Below are 21637 nucleotides of genomic sequence, written 5' to 3'. Positions count from 1 at the left end.
AATCTGTCTTTAAATTTGGTTGTATATCAACAAAATGAAGGAACTGAGCAACCATGAGAGACAAATTAAATAAAAAACTTACAGTCAGGAGACCAAAGAGACAAAAATGAACTCAAAACATTAGAAATGTAGAAAAGCAACAGTGTGAGGTCGATAGAAAGGTGTGTTGCTTTGCTTGGTGCATTTTGAACTGAGCCAGTTATAAATAAAAAGGGCAATATTTATCCTAATTCCTAGCACCTTTGTGTCATAGATAATAAGTGGGACAGAGACTCAGGCTGCAGCTTTAATTAGGGCTTTTCTTCACAGGTTGAAGTTGTGTTATTCTGGACTTTACTTGACTCCTCAGCTCAAACCTGTAAACACTGACTGAATCCTTAATCAGAGCTTAAAAACAAATAAAAAAAAAACACTGCATAACATTTACATGAACAAAAACTGGGACACCTTGTGAGATGGTGAGATTTACACATCAGATGGAAGTATCCTGGGAGATACAAAAACACCTGGATATGGTTTTAAAAACAGTAAAGATAATACCCAAAAACATGGCGAACAGCAGCAAACATGATCCAGGAGTGCTCAAAGGAGGAGGCTATATAGGCCAGTTAAAGCTATTCATAGTATTTCCATGCAAATAGTGGAAAATATACTTTGTGTTTACATTACAGGAAAAAAGAGCAGCAAAAAAAAAAGTCAAAGGGATTTGGTTTTACCATGGGAAACCTAGCAGCTAACATTGCTAACCAACAAACTGTTAGTAAATAAAACATTAATTTCAATGAGAGGATATTTTGGTTTTTGGGGTTTGTTCACCACATATTCAAATAAAAGCAGGAAACTATGAGCTAAAGTCAAACAGACATCTAAATGACATTTAAAAGAATAAATTCTTTTATTATGATGCTAAAGTTATTTTTAAAAAGAGCTAATTACACAGATACAGTCACAGAGAGACAACTATTTACATAGTTATCATCAGAGGGCTAGCTCAAGGAAGGCTAACTGCCAATGAATGCTAGCAGCTAATTCCCATGACTAATATTACCTAAAATTCAAGCAAGTTTTGTTGTTGATTTTTGGAACAAATTAGTTATTTCATTATTATTTATGTAAATAAATAAAATACCCTTATTATAAAGCTAAAGTCTGACAGACATCTAAATAGGACTTTGTCATGGGAAAGCTAACTGCTAAGACAGCTGTGGCAAACATTACCTAAAAACTAATACAAGTTTTGTTTTTTTGCTTTTTTGTATTTTTGAGATTGTTTATCAAATATTTATATGAATACAACCCTTTATTATGATGCTAAAGTTATAGAAAAAGAGCTAACTACACAGCTACAGTCATGGATAGATTTACATAGCTAATGTCATAGGGTTAGCTCATGGAAAGCTAACTGCTAAGTAGCAAACAACTAAGTATGGTCATTGATTTTTTTGGACTTTATTAATTATGTAAATAAACAAACTACTCTTGTTACAAAGCTAAAGTTACAGAAAGAGCGGTAAGTACACCGGATTAGACTTTAACATATACAGAGAAAACTAGTAGTTTTTGTTATTTTTATGAAATCCATGTTTTAATGTGGTAGCTGGACAGGGTCAGGTGTGGATTTACAGTCTGAAGCTTCATGTTAAGGTTCATCATTTTGGGGTGCCTTACAGAGAAACTTTTTTTTTTTTTTTTTTTTAAAATACTATTTTTGAAAGAGCCTTAAACTTCGTATTTGTCTCTTGATCCTTTGGTCTCTGTTGAAGACAATTGATTTGATTTATTTCATTTGTTGTCATCAACTCTTACTAAAGCCGATATATTTTGCCGTGTGGTCTTTCTGTGCTCTTCTCTACGTTAAAAATCTTGTTAATTCTCAATCCACTACTGCTTTTATTTCCATCTGTTCACTGCCTACTTCAAACATCTGGTAATCATCTCCACCACCTCCTGAGAAAAACATCTGGATCTGAGCAGGTTGTGTTCAGCAGGTTTTTTTTTTTTTTACTGCAAACAACGGCATAATGTTGTAACCGTGGATTCAAAACACTGAGCTAAAAGAGTCCAAAAAGCTCAGCAGAGCTACTGAACAGAACTCATTTCATTTCTATTATTAAAATAACAACCACAGTATCAATAAGCAGCATTTACTTCCAACTCGACATCTAGTCTCCGGTTTGAGAGTCAGGCTGTTCAGATAAAGTATGTTTTCACACCAGAATGTGGCCCGAAGCAGCTTTTAAAGCTATATTTAAATTCCAGGCATCACGCCTACACTGCAGCACACTGTGGACCAACACATGAGAGGCTGGTGATGCATTATTGCCCAACACAGCTACACAAACAGAGGAGGAGGTGGGGTTGGTGCTCCCAGACATGAATCAGTCGGTGGGGAGACGACGGAGGCGCAGACGGCCGCTGGGGAACGTTTCTGGACGACACAAAGAAGAACAAGAAGCAGAAGAAGATGTTTCTCTCTCAGAGACGCCTGCAGACTCACAAAGCCACAGACGGCCGTAAATCTTCCTCCACAGCATGACGAGGCTATTCCCATCGCTGCACTAATACACACACCAACAACACATGGCCGCCCACACAGAAGCAGAGCCTACACTACTTTTACTGCATATCCCCTCACTGGAAAAGGGACATTTCAACATCTTGGACATATTTCACAAGACTAGCACCACTCATGTCTACATGGTGGCTATGAAACTCATCCAATCATCCCCTACTTCCTAGCTGGGGGCTGCTATGAAGAGAAATATAACTACACTGGTCTGATTTAATGAAGGCCACGTATCATACAGGTGTCTTAACATTTATTTCTCTCCTCAGTCAGTCGACACCATGAAAACTCTGAAAATAAAGAACACGCAAACATTTCAAATATACACTATTGTTCAAAAGTTTGGGGTTACTTACTATCAGAAATCCAATCTAGACATTATTAATGTGGTAAATGACTATTCTAGCTGGAAACAGCTGATTTTTAATGGAATATCTCCATAGAGGTACAGAGGAACATTTCCAGCAACCATCACTCCTGTGTTCTAATGCTACATTGTGTTAGCTAATGGTGTTGAAAGGCTAACTGATGATTAGAAAACCCTTGTGCAATTATGTTAGCACATGAATAAAAGTGTGAGTTTTCATGGAAAACATGAAATTGCCTGGGTGACCCCAAACTTTTGAACGGTAGTGTATATAAAGTTTCACGAAAAGTGTCTCTAATTAGGCAGATTCTAAAAAAAGACGTTCATGCTAGTTTTCTGTCATTAGATGGGTCCGATACGCAGCTTGCCGCAACAATGTATTAAAACCATCCCTACAAAGCCCTTTCACCCTCGTGCCGTCCTGCGGGTCAAAACTGACCCATTTTAAAGTTTGAAAATGTGGAGAAAAAAAAAACATTTTCACCGTGGAACTTCTGATGTCCACATTTTCAACATTTTTGGGAAATCTTTGAACATTTTTTGGTGGAAGAAAAAAATGTTTAAAATGTTTCTTAAGAACATTCACATAAAAACCAACCAAAATCCAGCAAATTTCGCTGGATTTTGGTTGGATTGGATTTTTGCTTGGATTTTTTTTTGAATGTTCTTAAAGAAAATATTAGAAGTTTTACTGATATATATGGAATCACTTTAGATATTTTTAGGATTTGTTTGGAAGATTTTTACTCATTTTTGGAAAAATATTTACAAGAATTTTCTTGCCAAATTTGGGGGATTTTTTAAAAATAAAACTTTTAAGGGAAACTTTTACGGAATTATTGGAGTTTTCTTCATGAAGGTTTTGCAAATTTTTGGAAATTTGGGGAACTTTTTTTCTGAATTTTTTGATTTTTTCCAGACAAGGAAACAATATTTTGTGGTGCCTGTAAATGAGGACAACAGGAAGGTTAACAAATAATGCCAAAAAATAAAACGTAAAAATCACAACTGCAGTGTGTGTCTCTCAGACTGTGCTGTGAGTCTAATTCACTGTGTTGGAGTTTTGTTGACTTTCTGACGGTGAGCTGCTCCTCCTCTGATGCCACAACAACAGACTAAACCAGGCTGCTCTCCTTAATTGATTTATTGGAGGCTGATTGTTAATTACAGCACCACCTTATCTCCATAGTGACAAGAGTCTTATAAGCTGCACACTTGTCCTCTTCTCTGAGGTTCAAACACTGCCATCTACACAAACACAACAACACAACCTGCAGCTACACACAGACTCTCCCCTGGCTGATTATAATAGTAATAATAAAGCAGTGTGGCGCCCCCTGCTGGTCGCTCACCTTTCTGCAGCGTCTGAGCTCTGGATTCCTTCCCAACACCTGTGAAGTGAGCATCTCCAAAGGATGGAAGTTTGGCTCCACCTGCAGGACAGAAGAAGTGTTGGTTGTTTTTAACTCCTGTTGCATTTTTATTCACTGTGGTTCATTTTTCACGGAAATTCACAGAAACAGAACAGTGGAGAAGGAAGAGGAAAAAGAAGAAACTCAGAAATGTGTTCAGTGCAGAATTATAGTTAGAATGACAGAAATCATTTCCATATGTGTTCCTTCCTTCTTACCTCTTTCTCTTTTCCTTCTTTCCTTCCTTCCTGACTCCCTTCTTTCCTCTTCCTTTCTTCATCACTCCCTTCCTTCCTCAGTCTCTTCCTTTCTTGGTTGCCTCATAGTATCCTTCCTTGATTCCTTTTCTTCCTTCCTTCATCACTCTCTTCCTTCCTTCCTTATTATCCTTCCTTGGTTGCTTAATAGAATCCTTCATCATTCTTCCTTCTTTCCTTAGTTCCTTCATCAATCACTTCCTTCCTTTCTTTCTTCCTTCTTTCTTTCCTTGTTTCCTTCCTTCTTCACTTCCTTCATTCCTTCTTTCCTCACTTCCTTCCTTCCTCACTCTCTTCCTTCTTTCTTTCCTTGTTTCCTTCATTCTTCACTTCCTTCATTCCTTCTTTTCTCACTCTCTTCCTTCCTTCCTCACTCTCTTCCTTCCTTCCTCACTCTCTTCCCCTCTTTACTCACTCTTCTCCTTCCTTCCTTCACCACTCCCTTCCTTCCTTTCCTCCCTTCCTTGCCTCATATTATCCTTCCTTTCTTTCTTTCCTCCCTTCCTTCCTTTCCTCCCTTCCTTGCCTCATATTATCCTTCCTTGCTTTCTTTTCTCCTCCCTCCTTCCCCCATTAATCAATAAAATTCCACCTGTGTGAATTATTGAGACATTTTGCTGCATAGATTTTTTTTAATTCTTTTTTTTAAAAAATTCATCACCTAAAGGAGGGGTTTGTTGTGTTTTCTTGTGACGACAAACGTAGACATCAAAACCTCTGCACAACAACTGGAGCAGAAAACAAAATCAGGTTTTCTGTTGTCTTACACTAAAATAAACTCATTTATTTTATTTTTGGCCTGTTTGTTGGAGAAAAATGATCTTAAGCTCTGGAAAAAGGTGATCAGGATCTATTTTTTAACTAGTTCTTGACACTGTAGACACAACAATGGTGAATTCAGAAGGGATGCAATCTACAAAAACTATTTCACTCAAGACTTCAAATCAAACAAAATTAACTTTATTCAGAAAAAAAACTAAGGAAGCAGCAGATCCTCACATTTCAGAGGCTGCAGAAACAGAATATTCAGAGATTTAACTTGATTTTCCACTGATTCACTTTAACACAGTGATGCAGCGGCGCCATCCAGTGGACGATCAGCTGAACTACAACTGATTAAACCTTTACACAAATGTTTCCTGTCAGAAAAGTTTTTTTTTTTTGGTTTTTTTTTTACAAGTCTGCTCTCAGGCTGAATAATTCATCGACTTTAAATCACAAAGGCAGCAGTTTAGACCAGATGTCTCAAGTTATTTACAATTTATTTAAACGTAATGACCATCATTTTATTTAGTGACCGTCAGCACAACACCAGTGTCTGTAAAGAGATCTGTTCTAAAGAGCCGCATTCATTTTGCTTTAAATAATTATTTCACATTCTAGCAAATAATAGCAATTTATGTATAATTTAGCAGAGCACCGCTTGAGAAGGTTGATTTATAATCTTACAGCCGCATCATTTAACGTCATTTCGCATTTGTTTCTACTCGTTTCATGTCTGGTTGTGAACATTTTGTATGTATTGTTAGTCATTTAGAATCTTTGTTGTCATTCTGTGGTCACTCTGCCTGTTTTTCATGTCATTCGGAGTCATTTTGTGCCTTTTTATTGTCATTTTGCATTTGTTTGTTCCTCATCGTGGACATTTTGCACGTCTTTATAGTCATTCTAGTCAGTTTGCCTCTCTTTATGCAGCGTTTTTAGTTATCTTGCATTGTTTCTTTGTCATTTGGAGTCACTATGTGCATCTTAATCGTCAATTAGCTTTTGATTCTACTCATTTTGTGTCTCACTCTGGACATTTTGCGTGTCTTTTTCATCATTCTGAGTCTTTGTTGTCAGTCTGTGGACATTTTGTGTCTCTTTGCGGCTGGATTTCCTCTAGTTTTAGACATTTTACATTTATCTGGGCTTGTTTTGCTTATTTTGACAGTCATTTTGTGTTTCTTAGAGGTCAGTTTGCTTCATTTTTAGTAGTTTTGCATCATTTTCTTGTTGTTTACAGTCATTTTGTGTCTATGGTAATTTTGCATTTGTTTTTATTCATTTAGTGTCTCTGTGGTCAGTTTGAATCTTTTTATGATCATTTTGCATCTCTTTGGGTGTATTTTGTGTTTTTAGTGACTGTTTTTACCTCTTTCTAATTCTTTCACATCTATTTGTGGTCATTTTGCATATTTTTGGTGTATTTTTTATTGCCGTATGCCCCCTTATGGATATTTGTGAGTTTGCTGTCATCAGCTTGGACATTCATCATCATTTTGCCTTTAGACTCTAATTTTTCATCCCTTTTCTGGACATACTGCATCTTTCAGTGGTCATTTTGTGTCTTTTCTTTAGTTGTTTTGCATCTTTTAGTTTTCAGTTTGTGTCTCTTTATAGTCTTTTTGCATTCCTATGGTGCTGTTTCATTGTTTAGTGCATCTTTGTGGTGATTTTGTGTTGTATTCTAGACCTTTTCCATCTTTTGTTTTCTTTTTGTGCGTTTGCACAAGGTTTGCGTATTTTTTCAGTTGTTTTGCATCTTTTTCTTGTCGTTTGGAGTAATTTTGTGTCTTTTTAAAGTCGGTTTGCGTTGGTTTGTACCGATTTAGTGTCTCTTTGTGATCAGTTTGAGTTTTTTTATGATCATTTTGCATCTCTTGAGGTGTATTTAGACTTTTGTAGTGACTGTTCTTACACATTTCTGATTGTTTCGCATCTCTTTGTGATAATTTTGCATGTTTTTGGTGTATTTTTTATTATTCTGTAGCCCCTTATGGACATATTGGATTTTTTTGTGATCAAATTTCATATTTTCTCGTTGTTTTGCAACTTTTTACTATCATTTTGCTTCTCTTTCCATAATCTGGCCTTTTCTGCTAATTTTCCTTCCTTTTCTGGACATACTGCATCTTTCAGTGGTCATTTTGTGGCTTTTCTTTAGTTGTTTTGCAACTTTTAGTTTTCAATCTGTGTCTCCATCATAATTTTGCATTTCTATGGGGCTGCTTGGACATTTAGTGCTTCTTTGTGGTAATTGTGTGTCTTATTTTGGACTTTTTGCATCATATGTGGTACGTTTGTGTCTCTCTATAGAAAGCTGCATCGTTGTTTTGCATATTGTTCTTGTCGTTTGGAGTCTTTTTTTTGTCTCTTTGTGGTCAGCTTTTGTCTTCAGTTTGCACATTTTTAGTCATTTGGCCTTTTTTGACAATAATTTTGCTACTTTTCTGGACATACTGCATCTCTTAGTGGTCAAGTTGTATCTTTTCTTCAGTTGTTTTGAATCTTTTAGTTTTCAATCTGTGTATCTTTATAGTAATTTTGTATTTCTTTGGGGCTGTTCTAAAATTTTCTGCATCTCTGTGGGGATTTTGTCTTGTATTCTAGACCTTTTGCATCTTTTGTTTCCCTTTTGTGTGTGTTTGTAGAAGGTTTCCATTGTTTTTTTGTTGCTTTGCATCTTTTTCTTGTTGTTTGGAGACATTTTTTTGTTTCTTTAAAATACATTTTCATTTATTTGTATTCATTTGGATGTCATGTTTCATAGTTTTGAGTCTCTGCTGTCATTTAGCATTGGCTTCGTGGTCATTCTGCGCGTCTTTGTGGACAGTTTCCACCCCGTCAGTCTCACCTTCTGCAGAGACGAACTGTCCGACGGCCAGCGATCCTCCTCCTCCCGTCTCCACGAACTCCACCTCGGACACGATGATGTTGTCCTCCAGCACCGAGCCGCAGCTCATGCAGACGGCGTTTCCACGCGACGCATCGACGTCGATCTCCGAGCTGCCGCAGTTCTTACACGACTTCATGGTGACGCTCCGCCTGCCTCAAAGCCTGATGGGAAAAAAACACGGAGGTTTGAGAACAATCAGGAGGAAAAACACGGGCATTTCTTGTCTTTTTGTTGTCATTTAGCATCATTTCGTGTTGCCTTTTAGTCATTTTGTGTCTCTTTAAGGTCATTTTGAACCTTTAATGTCATTTTGCATTTGTCTAGGCTTGTTGTGTGTCTGACTGTGGACATTTTGCACGTCATTTTAGTCATTTAGTATTGTTTTGTGGTGTTTTTGCATGTCTTATTAGTAATTTTCAATCTTTGTTGCCTCTCGTTTTGGTCAGTTTGCATCTATTTGACAACAATTTGAAGTTCACTGCATATTTTCTAGTTGTTTTGTAATGCAGTGTTGTCATTTTGAGCCTCTTTTTGGGTCATTTTGTGTCTCTTTTTAGTCATTTTCGATCTGTTACTGTCATTTAGCATCATCTTTTGTTGCGTTTTTGTCTTTTTGCATGTCATGATGGACATTTTGCATCATTCTAGGGACCTTCATGTCTCTTTGTGGTTTGACAGTCTCTCATTTAGTCATTTTGTGTCTCTCTGGGCTTGTTTTAGTTGTTTTGTGGTCATTTTTGTATGTTTTTCATCACATTCGGAGTCATTTTGTGCCTTTCTATGGCAATTGTGTGTGTGTTTCTATTTGTTCTGTGTCTAGTTGTGGACATTTTGCATGTCTTTTTAGTCATTTTATATCTTTGTTGTCAGTTTATGGTCAGTTTACTTCTCTTTATGGTCATTTTGCGTCTCTTTAAGATAATTTGAAGCATAGTTTTTAGTTGTCTTGCATCTTTTTGTTGTTATGTGGAGTCAAATTGTGTATTTTCATAGTCATTTTGCATTCATTTCTACTCGTTTCGTGTCTAATTGTAGACATTTTGCTTGCCACTGCTTATATTTTAGTTGTTTTGCAAGGTCATGTTGTCATTTTGAGCCTCTTTGGTCAGTTCGTTTTGTTTTTAGTTGTCTCACACCTTTTGTTGTCATCTAGATTATTTTTTTCTTCATTTTCACACTCATTTTGCATTGGTTTCTACTCGTTTCACATGTAGTCGTGGACATTTTGTACGTCTTTTTAGCCATTTTTAATCCTTGTCATTCTACGGTCAGTTTACCTCCATTTTTGGTCAGTTTGCATCTATCTGATGATCATTTTAAGTTATTATTGCATATGTTCTAGTTGTTTTGTATGTTCATGTCATGTTTTTGGTCATTTTGCTTCAATTTCAGTTGTCTTGCATCTTTTTGTTGTCATTTGGAGTCATTTTGTGCCTTTCTATAGCAATTTTGCATTTGTTTCTATTTGGTTTGTGTCTCGTGGACACTTTGCATGTGTATTTAGCCATTTTCAATCTTTGCTGCCATTCTAGAGTCAGTTTGATTAGTCTGTAGTTGTCCTGCGTCTTTTTGCTGTCATTTGGAGTCAAATTGTGCATTTTCATAACAATTTTGGATTTGTTTAGTGTCCGGGTGTGAACATTTCGCCTGTCTTTTTAGTCATTTTCTATCTCTGTTGCCATTCTCTGGTCTGTTTACCTCTCTTGATGGACATTTAACACGTTTTAGTTTGTTTTATTGACTTTCCCTAAAGAAATCACATCAGACTCGGCTGTGTTCTTCTCCTTCTATCTGAGGGTCTGTTTGGTATTTTCAGGTAGAAGCTGCTCCTCCAGCTGGGACTGAACATGAGCTCCTGCAGCTACGTGGCAGCTCAGCTCCTCCTGCTAGCTCCACTTTCCCTCCCGGACATGGAGCCTCTCAGCGGGGAGAAGCTCACAGCCTCGTTAGCTCCAGAAGCGGCTTCTGACCGCCTCAGAAACCGCCTCCAGAGCTTCACCTGTCCGCCCTGAAGGTGCACCTAACCGGTTGAACTACCGGGGAATGAACGGCTCACGTGGAGCCGCTGACAGCTGACAACGGGAAGCTAACGGAGCTGCTAACCGGCAAACTGACCCGCAAACACCGGAGCAAACACCGACACGACAGCCACGTGTGTCCGCCGGGCTACACAGCCGGACGCCGGGCTGAATGCTGACACATACGGAACGTCGACGGTGTTCGTACCTTCGGTCCGGTGGAGTCACGCCGGGACGCGTGTCAGCGACGGTTTCCTCCTGAAATCCCGGTGTCACGGAGCTTCTGGTCCTCTGCGAGGTTTCTCTCGGTCCACCGGCGCTCCGTGGGCAACAAACAGCGGCGTGGCAGTCCTCACGGCTCCGGTAAAACGCTGCAACACCGGTGCAACCGTGAACACAACATAGCAGACATGTGCGTCTGATGCTGGGAGACCCGGACCGTACCAACGCTGCCCGGAGGGGTGTCGCCCTGTCAACACGGAGTTTAATTTCAATTATCTTTACACAGAGGGTCTGGTTTTAGAAAAATAAAGTGGTAATATTCTGTAAATGCAATGTGTGTGTAATAAAATCATCTCAGTGTAAAAGGTCATGGGATAATAAATACACATGGATTATACCAACGACACAAACACCTGCATGTGAAATGGAACCTCCCCGGTTCTCTTAAATCAGAATGAATGGACAAAAAATAAACTAAATTAATAAAACAATATTTATTAAACACAAATAATATCAACATAAAATAAAATTAAACGAACATTTGATGTGTCTCTTGTTAGTTTATTTTGTCCATTTATTTTAGCTAGCAGCTAATTAGCATGGCAGGGCAATAAATAGACTTTATTAAACAAAATAAAACTTAAAATCTCATCAGTGTGAGATAATAAATAAAATTAGTATTTAAAAAGCAGTACATATATGACAGTTTATCATGCCCTGTTGAAGACACAAAAGAAACTACACACATACATATGGAAACAGCTGTTACAATTCATTCATTTTATTTTTATTTATTTCATTTTGGTTTATTTTAGATTATTTAATTTTAGGTTATTTAGTTATATTTAATTTGATTGCATTTTATTTAAATGTTTATGTGAATTTTATTTTATTAGTTTTATTACGTTCATTATTGTTTAATTGGCTTTAAAAAATTTAATAACTATTATTAGTTTTATTCATTACATTTTATTTAGCAACATTATCAAAATTAATAATCATAATTTAGTATTATCACATTTTTATTTATATTTATTATACTATATTTAACATCTTTATCTACTTACTTATGCTATACTAATAGTAATTTTAGTTTTTTTTATTAGTTTTTTCAGGGACAAACCTGTAGATCTTAGCACAGCTGTTACAATTTCAAGTTAAGGATTTCATTTATTTTAGTTTTATTATTTTATTCATTTTGGTCTATTTTTATTAAATTTTAAGTTATTTAGTTATATGTAATTTAAATAAAATGCACTGAAATATTTATATGAATTTTAAAAATAAAATTCACATAAATATTTCAATAACGCAAGTTCTATTACATCTATACAGTTTTTTTATAACTATTATTAGTTTTATTCATGACCTTTTATTTTTTAGTAACATTATCAAAAAGAATAATAATTTTGTACTAATACATTTTTATTTATTTTTATTATACTATATCGATTTAACATTTCTGTCTATTTACTTGTGCCATATTGATAGTATTTTTTTATTTAGTTTTTCATGTTGTTTTTTTAGCACAGCTGTTACAATTATTCAACTTTAGGTTATTTAATATGTAATTTAACTCAATTTTGTTTCAGTGTTTATGTGAATTTCATTTTTTGTTTTATTACATTCATTTGTCTGTGTAGTTTCTCATTCATCCAGGTCATGGTTATCCAAAGTTGTTTAAATCAATCCAACTGGACTTTAAGAAGGTTCCTTGAAGACGTTTCACCTCTCATCCAAGAGGCTTCTTCAGTTCTGGTGGTGGTTGATGTTGCCTCAGCTTATAACCTCTGTGAGGTGTGGTCAGTGCTATTCACATTCTGACGACAATTGCCAAGGCCCACCTGGCTCCTCAACGATGGTCGTTGGGAGACAGGAAGTGACAAAGGGGGTCGTTGAAATGCAAGTTTCACCGAGCCCTCGTATGCTAATGGTGGTCGTTAGCATGAGCTACCTCACCTGAGTCATTCTGCTGAGTAGTTCTTTTGGGGAGTTTTGAAAGGACCTGATTGTAAATTGGTGAAAGATGATGTCACAGACCACCCCCCCTGTTCAGAGATGGCTTCTCCACTTTCACATGGATGGCTTCTTTCACGCCTCTCTCAAACCATCTGTCCTCCCTGTCCAAAATCTGAACATTGGATGAGAGGTGAATGTCAGGGCTCCTCCCTCCTTTTGTGTTTCTTCCTTTTTTAGGTATCCTGAGTGTTGTGCAGCGGCGGCAGGTGAACAATCAGGGGCATCAGCTAAAGCAGGAACAGGTGTGTCGGAGCCAGTCAGTCTTCCACCTCCTCTCCATATATTCAGACGCCAGTCACCACTTGGACGCCGGATTGTGAATGCACGTAGTCAGTTCTGTTGTTTGTTCACTCTAGCCAAACCTAAAGTTGGATTTTTTTTGTAATTTGGTTTTCTCCCCTTCAGTTGGAACCTCACCTGCTCCTGTGGCCGAACCATCTCTTTGGACTCCCCTACAACTACAGTTCCAGGCAGACACCGGGATCCTCGCCACCCACTCGCCATCTTCAGTCTGGACTCCATTCTGCCGTCGCTGCTTCTACCTTCAGCTCAGCCCTCAGCCCGTTACCCCCCCAGTCAGCTGTCCGTCCCCAGCACGAGCCAGGTTGAGGTATTTAGAGTTGTGTAGTTAAACGTTACCTGAGACTCTGTTTTTAGTGAGCTTAGTTGCTCTTCAGTTTTGAGTCTGCATAGTGTTTTCTACTGCGCTTAGTTGTTCTTTCGCTTTGAGTCTGCATTGAGTTTTCTAATGAGCTTAGTGGCTCTTCAGTTTTGAGTCTACAGTAGTGTTTTCTTTAGTGAGCTTAGTTGCTCTTCCGCTTTAAGTTTGTGATGTGTTTTCTAGGGAGTTTAGTTGCTCTCTCTCTTTGAGTCTGCTTTGAGTTTTTCTAGTGAGTCAACTTGCTCCTCCGCTGTGACTCTGCATTTTTGTATTAGAAATGACCATCTAGTCCACCCGCCACTAGGGACTTCCTTGCCCTTGTATACAGTGTGGTTTTTTCCAGTTCCTGTCTCCGGAGACCTGCTACTGGGAATTGTAGTCTTTTGATCCTTACGCTTTGTCAATAAAAGTATTCTTGTTGGCTTCAGCTTGTCTCGATCTCTGTTCCTGCGCTTGAGCCTCAAAGAAAACCGTAACAGTGAAAAGTCTTCAAGGAACTTTCTTCAAGTCCAGTTGGATTGATTTAAACAACTTTGGATTGCATTCATTTGATTTTTTTTTTAATTAGCTGTACAGCTAGTTCATAAATATTATTAGTAATCATGACATTTTATTTTTCTTAATGTTATCAGAATTAATAAGCATAATTTAGTATCAATACTTTTCATTTATATTTATTATACTGTATTTATTTAATATTAATTTTAGAAATTTTAATTAGTTTTTTCATGTGAGTTTTTAGCACGTGAAGTAAAGTTTGTCTTGGACAAACCTGGAGAAATTGGCACAGCAAGTTAAGGATTTTTTAAAAATCACACCAGCATCACATCCATTCAAGTTACATGGTTCATTAAAAGAATCAAATTACAGCATTTACATTTCTGTTAAAACACTTTGTCAACAGGAGCCAGTTGAAGGCTGCAGTGATTTTAGTGACACTACAATGTATAAGAGTGAAGTTATTGAATATTTGTCTCTCTTTACTGTTGCAGCAGTTTTGCAAATTGCAGACGGACCCTGTTCACTCCATAGACACCAATGTTATTCCTGTAGCTTGAAAGACAGCTACTTTTGATAAAACTGGGCTTGTAGCACATTGTCTGCCTTGCAACAATGGGAAAGAGGCACCGTTTATGTTTTTACAACCTATATCTAATGAGTTATTGATGCTGGAAGTCCCAATCTGTGAATATCTTTCCAACTTTACTGAACTTGGGGCCACTACCACCTAAGGAGTGATATATTTAATTTTGAAAAAAGCATTTAGCCATACTTAAAGCTTTAAGTGCTTTATTAACACAGAACTAAACATTTTATATTGTTTTATTATCACAGGTTCTGTCTGAAAAGAGGTGGCATCATTTTAAACAATGAAATCAAACTAATAAAATGTAACGACCAACCAGTGAGCAATACTGGATTCTGCAAAAACATAAACAACTTTTTAAAATCTAAATCTTATCTTAACACAGTTAATGTATTAATTTATTTATGTGTGTATGCATGTATTTATTGATTTATTTAGTACTGTTAACATATCAGAGTTCTGAGTGAATTTTTCTTAAGATAGGCAAAGGCCATTTATTGATTACATATAGGCTGTTAAATGTTTATTAAAAACTAAAAAGCATTTAAAAAAACACAACTTAGGCATTTATTGAGTCACTAAAATACTGTAGAGTACAGACCACATCAGCATCATTACAAGCATCCTCTGGTAAATTAACAACCAGATACTGATGTCTCTCACCATATGGACTTCAGGAGATGACTGGGGGATGATAAACTGTGACCTACTGGTTGGGTTCTCTCTGTTCTCATGTTTCTTACATGTTTGTCCCCTGACAGTTGGGTCCTAATGTTTTTTGAGCAACACACCATACTATGACGTTTTTACAATGATGGTTCTACTATGGAACCAGTTTGACATGTTCAGGTGTTCTTTGTGTGAAAACTCAGAGATTTCAGGTATCAGAAGGTGGTTTTCAACTTTCTTTGTTAACTTTCTGCCTCAACTTTAAACTAAATTTCCTTGACTAAGCCAGCCCTCTGGACTTCCAGTAAGCTGTGTTCCTATTGGCTGTCCAGGTGGCTGCTTGGTGTTATCAGGAACACCTGAGCAGCTCAGTGTCTTCCTGCTTTATTTAGCTGCAGACAAACATTTCCTCTGTTTCTCTTCACCAGTGAACTGGGTTTGGCTCCATTGCTTCAGTTTGTTCTTTAGGCGTTGGCTTGCAGCTTCCAGCAGTAAAATCATCTTTAATGTGTTTCTTGGTGTGTTTTAGGGCTTTGTACTGGATAGTTGTCTTGGTAAATGTGGTTCTTTAGCCACAGTTAGCACCTGGTGCTAATGTGTGCAGTGATTAGTGGATTTGGTGCAGCTGAGTTGTGTCTTTATCTTGGCTGTAGTGAGTCTTCAGAGGTTTTTGGTCAGACACATTCTGTGTTCTTGTTTGTGAACCAGCGTTGGTTGTCCAGAAGGTAAGAGTTCCTGTCCTGATTCTCTGTTCTCAGAGGTTCTCTGGTAGGCTGCAGGAGACTTTAGCGTTTGGGTTGTGCTAGTTTGGTTTTTGTATGGTTTCATTTGGATGACTATCTTGAGGCCCCTCCATGTGGTTTAGTGAGGTTTTCTGGAACAGTTCTACAAAGCAACCTGCAGCAGAAGAGACTTTGAGAGTTTTTAGGAAGTTCTGGAGACCAGACTTTAGAGCAGCAGAAACATTTGTCAGCAGTTTGAGCAGCAGAAGGTGAGCTTCAGAGTAGAAATGAGACAGAAACCTTCTTGACCCGTGTGGTGAGGTCCTGTACCAAGAGTTTGAGCAGGTTGTGAAGAGTCTGTAGTTCTTTGGTCTGAAAGCACAAGAGTCGACTCATTAAAGGAGAAAACAGGAGATATTGTTGGTTCTTCTGTCGCTCTGCAGTTTCCTTAGCCCGAATATCAAGTTTATATTTTAAATGATTTCCCATGTGAGCCCAAGAAGACTTCAATAAACTCCCTCCATCCCCTGGACACAACATATTTTATTACCATGTGAAATCTGTTTTTTTTTTTTTTTGTTAATGTTTTTGAGTTTTAATCATAGTTTTAGTATAGTTTTTTTGTCTTTGCTTGTTCAGTTTTGTCATCTGTGTAAAAGGTGCTAAACAAATAAAGATGAATTGATAAACTGAATAATTGACTAACTCATGATTGTGACAACAGAAGTATTTTCATTCAATAGCATTTAATTGTATTTAATAATTAACTCTATTAAACAGACAAAATATTGAATTAGATAATTCAACAAGATACAATACATGTCATTATGAAATTAAACTAAATTTTAAAAATACAAATATTAAAAATTACAGATAAAATATTTTCCATAATTAAACATTTAAAAAATACAATTAAACAAGAAGAATCTTCAACATTTAATTAGATTATTAAACCTTTAAAAAGACAAAACATTTAATTAAAAAATTAAATGTTTAATTAGAAAATTACATCTTAAAGACAATAAAACTTCAAATAGGAACTACACAGAAAATACAATGAAGCATTTAAAAAGAAAATCAAACATTAAAAGGTGGTAAAACATTTAAATAGAAAAACCTTAAAGATTTAATCGAAACATTAAATATTGGGAAAGAAAAAGAAACTCAAACAAGCCGATAAACATTTGAAAAAACAACAATTAAACATTAAAAAGACAAAACATTTGGAAATCAAATCAGACATTAGAAAAGAATAAAAGGTGAGAAAAGAGCAAAACTAAACATTTAAGAAGAATCAAACTAAAGACAAAACATTTGAAAAGACACCAGTTAGACTTTAGAAGATCAAATTAAACAGAAGAGACAAAATGATCAAAAAGAGCAAAAACAGATGAAGGTCTTAAAGCGTTTTCTAGTCTGAAATGAAAACATCAAGTTGTTTCTTCAAACATTTCCTCTTTCTATGTTCTTGGTTTGATTGTGGACAGATTTACTAAGAACTCATTTCAGAAAACTGCTTTCCAGATAAAGTCTACTAGTAGTTGAAGGCATTGATCAAACTAATGTTACCTTCTGATCTCCACAAACTTTACTGTTCAGTGAAAAGAATCAAAGTTTGTTGAGGATTTCTAAAAAACCCACAGGTGAAGGTCTGAGAAGAACTCAGATGGATGATCTAAATGTGAAATCAAGACTCATGGTCACAAGTTTTAAGGCTTCTGTTAACCAGAAAGTTCAAACTAACAGAGAAGTACTGAGAAACTTTTAAAATTTCAGTCCTCAGACTGTCTGAAGGTTCAAACTAACAGAGAACTGCTCAAGAACCTTTAGATTTTCAGTCCTCAGACTGTGGAAAGGTTCAAACTAACAGAACTACTCAAGAACTTCTAGGATTTCAGTCCTCGAGCTGTCGAAAGGTTCAAACTAACAGAGAACTACTTAGGAACTTAGAGGATATCGGTCCCAGGACTGTCTGAAAGTTCAATCTAACAGAGAACTACTGTGGGACTTTGAAAATTTCAGCCCTCAGACTGTGTGAAAGCTCAGGTCCTGAGGACTCGGGAGGTCTGGAGGCTTTGGAAAGTCTTGGAAATGAGGGTTCCACCCTCCAGCACAAAGGTTGAAGTCCAACCTCCTGACAAAAACGGTCGAGTCGAGACTCAAGTTAAAAAAAAAACTCGAAAACGACAAAAAATAGATGATAAATGCGCAAAAAAAAGAAGAATTAGTATCTGAGCGAGTAGCTCAGGAGGATAAGAAGAGGACTACCAAGTGGAAGGTCGCAGGTTCAAGACCCGCCACTGGCAGTTTTCTTTCTTTGTCTTTGTCAGGATTTTGAGAAAATTTAAGAAGTGTCTGGTCTTGAACCAGCGACCTGCAGCTCCATAGGCAAGTCCTTAACTCACTGAGCTACAGATCAGATACAAAGACATAAATTCGTCGTCCCTTTGACATCGTAGTTCCTGAAGTGACCACATGGGTGGAGCCAAGGCGGAGTCAGGGTGGAGTCAGGGCGGGGAGTAGGCGGGGAGGTGGGTGGCGGCCTCCCCCCTCTACTCCCCCACCACCCACCACACCTTCCCCCGCCCGACGAGTTCTTCGAGTCTCCACGAGTTCTTCGAGTCTCCACGGGTTTTCCCCAGTTTCTGGAGTTTCCACCAGGTCCGAGGCAGAACAAGTCATGAAGAGGTGTTGAAGTCGGCCAGGATGGACTGACTTTTTACAGCGACTAGAAGGAAGACCACTAGAAGAGCAGGTCTTTAACCACCATCCATAAAAACCAACGGACTGTGGTTAGGACAGGCTAACACGCAGCTAGCTTAGAGTCTAGCTGTCAGACGCTGAACTATAAGCTAGCTGCCTGTTAGCTTAAAAAGTGTATAAAATACCTTTAGTTCACTTCCAGGTGTAGAAAGCACTGCAGAAAAAGTGAAACTCTTCGTTGATATCCAGAACTTTGAGGCTGCAGTTGCTCTTCCTCGACCTTTCCTTCACTTACTATGATTCCTCCTCCAGCTTCTGCAGCTCAACATGTTGGTGTAGGGAGGGGGAGAGCTATGGATGGATAGAGAGAGAGAGGCCTGTGGGGGGAGGGAGGGAGAGAGAGAGAGAGGCCTGAGGGGGGAGGGAGGGAGAGAGAGAGAGAGGCCTGTGGGGGGAGGGAGGGAGAGAGAGAGAGAGAGGCCTGAGGGGGGAGGGAGGGAGACAGAGAGGCCTGAGGGGGGAGGGAGGGAGAGAGAGAGAGGCCTGAGGGGGGAGGGAGGGAGACAGAGAGGCCTGAGGGGGGAGGGAGGGAGAGAGAGAGAGAGAGAGGCCTGTGGGGGGAGGGAGGGAGAGAGAGAGAGGCCTGAGGGGGGAGGGAGGGAGAGAGAGAGAGAGAGAGGCCTGTGGGGGGAGGGAGGGAGAGAGAGAGAGAGGCCTGAGGGGGGAGGGAGGGAGACAGAGAGGCCTGAGGGGGGAGGGAGGGAGAGAGAGAGAGGCCTGAGGGGGGAGGGAGGGAGAGAGAGAGAGAGAGAGGCCTGAGGGGGGAGGGAGGGAGAGAGAGAGGCCTGAGGGGGGAGGGAGGGAGAGAGAGAGAGAGAGAGAGGCCTGAGGGGGGAGGGAGGGAGAGAGAGAGGCCTGAGGGGGGAGGGAGGGAGAGAGAGGCCTGAGGGGGGAGGGAGGGAGAGAGAGAGAGAGAGAGGCCTGAGGGGGGAGGGAGGGAGAGAGAGAGGCCTGAGGGGGGGAGGGAGGGAGGGAGAGAGACCTGAGGGGGGAGGGAGGGAGAGAGAGAGACCTGAGGGGGGAGGGAGGGAGGGAGAGAGAGAGGCCTGAGGGGGGAGGGAGGGAGAGAGAGAGACCTGAGGGGGGAGGGAGGGAGAGAGAGAGGCCTGAGGGGGGAGGGAGGGAGGGAGAGAGGCCTGAGGGGGGAGGGAGGGAGAGAGAGAGAGACCTGAGGGGGGAGGGAGGGAGAGAGAGAGACCTGAGGGGGGAGGGAGGGAGAGAGAGAGAGACCTGAGGGGGGAGGGAGGGAGAGAGAGAGGCCTGAGGGGGGAGGGAGGGAGAGAGAGAGGCCTGAGGGGGGAGGGAGGGAGGGAGAGAGAGAGAGAGGCCTGAGGGGGGAGGGAGGGAGAGAGAGAGGCCTGAGGGGGGAGGGAGGGAGAGAGAGAGACCTGAGGGGGGAGGGAGGGAGGGAGAGAGAGAGGCCTGAGGGGGGAGGGAGAGAGAGAGAGAGGCCTGAGGGGGGAGGGAGGGAGGGAGAGAGGCCTGAGGGGGGAGGGAGGGAGAGAGAGAGAGACCTGAGGGGGGAGGGAGGGAGAGAGAGAGACCTGAGGGGGGAGGGAGGGAGAGAGAGAGAGACCTGAGGGGGGAGGGAGGGAGAGAGAGAGAGGCCTGAGGGGGGAGGGAGGGAGGGAGAGAGGCCTGAGGGGGGAGGGAGGGAGGGAGGGAGGGAGTGTCCTATGTCATGTCCCATTGTCTCCACGTATCTTTTGTATGAGGCTCATTCCATGGATTAGAGTTGCTGTGTGTTGCTGAATACACTCCCCAACAGGTACATTCTTTCTGAGTTCCTGTGCAAGGGCTGACTTGCTAATCTTCCTGAGAGAGCCTTCACCTGTTGACAGAGACCATGGTACGGGTCCAAGTGCATGCTTCATGACATCCTTTATCTGTAAATTTCTGCTCTGGGCTATTATGATGAGTTGAGCAAAGTTTGCCATCAGCTTTCAGCATTATCTCTCCACCACGCATTTTGCAGGAACTTTTCTTTTTGCCCATATGACTGAATGTCTTCAGATTTGTTTCTTTAGTTTGTCATGTAACTTGATTTGTGGAGGTGCTGTCTCAAGCCTTTCTGTTTGAAATTTCTTGAGCGTCAAGTGTTGTCTCCAAGGTAAATATGCTCCTGCACTGCCTGTGATAAAATATCTTTGGCACCTCTCTCTCTGGGGTTGTCTCTGCAGATGCCTAGAACTGCAGCATGTTTTCTTATTTTTGCAGCATGTAGCAGTGTTTTCCAGGATGCAAAGTCTTTTGGTGATGTCAGGTTCCCTGCACTTGGATCACCTTTAGTACAGTGGATGATGCATTGTTGAAGCCTTCGGACCCTTTTAAATACATTTGCCCCATCACTTCTGCCATCACCACCACCACCATCACATCTACTAGGTCTACTATTTGCTACTAGATCGAGCCCCATCTTTACACAGTCTTGACTCAGTTCATGCTTCTATTCTCTGGTCTATACTACATTTCTTCTGTGCACTCTGGTTGGTTTACCTGAAAGACACAGAAGTGTTGTATCACAGTATTTCAGTTTGCCATTTATAAATGAGGGGCTTATTGAAACTACAACACACTGATACATCACAACATGATGGGTGTTGCAACAACAGTGAAAGGCTTATTTCCATATAGCTCTTCTATTATGTACTGCACCTGTTAATATACTGTTAATCTTATACAAAATAAATAGGGTTTGTTATAATCCCTGCTCCAGCCCTTGTCCTCCTCACACTTTTTCGTTCTCCCTCCTCCTCCCTGTCTCTGTATCTGTCTGTCATCTCTCTCTCTCTCTCCTGTCTCTCTCTCTCCTGTCTCTCTGCTCCTTTGCATCTCCTGAGCTGCCTGCACTGCTGATTGCAGCAAGTGGAGACAGCTGCAATAATAACCACACCTGCTCACAATATCACCTCCTGCTTTACAAACTCAGCCACACACATGCCCCCCACCCCCACTGTAGGTTGTTTATTTTCGAGTTGAGTTTAGTCTTGTTTCCCCCTTAGTTCTGTTTCTCATTTTCTGTGATGGTTTTAGTTCTTGTGTTGGTTAAAATGAAGTCGTTCTATAATCTATCTGTCAGTGCTCTGTGTCTGTGCCTGGGTTCTCTGACCGCCATTGTAACAGGATTAACCTTTAACCTTAACCCCATTACATACACACATACACACACACATACACACACATACACACACACACAGACAGTATAGACACTGTATA

The 21637-nt window shown here is 39.7% G+C and overlaps 1 protein-coding gene across 2 annotated transcripts in view; it reads right to left on the bottom strand.

The window, feature by feature from the left end:
* Nucleotides 1–10729, bottom strand: part of LOC111569174 (transcription factor IIIB 90 kDa subunit-like) — a 149176-nt gene extending 138447 nt beyond the window's left edge. For both annotated transcript variants that reach the window (XR_008599964.1, XM_055005666.1), the window contains exons 1-3: nucleotides 10487–10729; nucleotides 8219–8421; nucleotides 4286–4366 (exon numbers count right to left, since the gene is read on the bottom strand). Coding sequence is in view for 1 of the 2 variants with exons in the window: in XM_055005666.1 (XP_054861641.1) it covers nucleotides 4286–4366; nucleotides 8219–8396 (259 nt within the window). In the remaining variant the exon portion in view is untranslated. The remainder of the gene's footprint in view (nucleotides 1–4285; nucleotides 4367–8218; nucleotides 8422–10486) is intronic.
* Nucleotides 10730–21637: the final 10908 nt, after the last annotated feature.

Source organism: Amphiprion ocellaris, chromosome 20 (genome assembly GCF_022539595.1).
Source record: "Amphiprion ocellaris isolate individual 3 ecotype Okinawa chromosome 20, ASM2253959v1, whole genome shotgun sequence".
In the NCBI taxonomy this organism is placed as follows: Eukaryota; Metazoa; Chordata; class Actinopteri; family Pomacentridae; genus Amphiprion; species Amphiprion ocellaris.
Note: the sequence above shows the minus strand (reverse complement) of the source record. Positions and strands in the feature narration are given on the sequence as shown.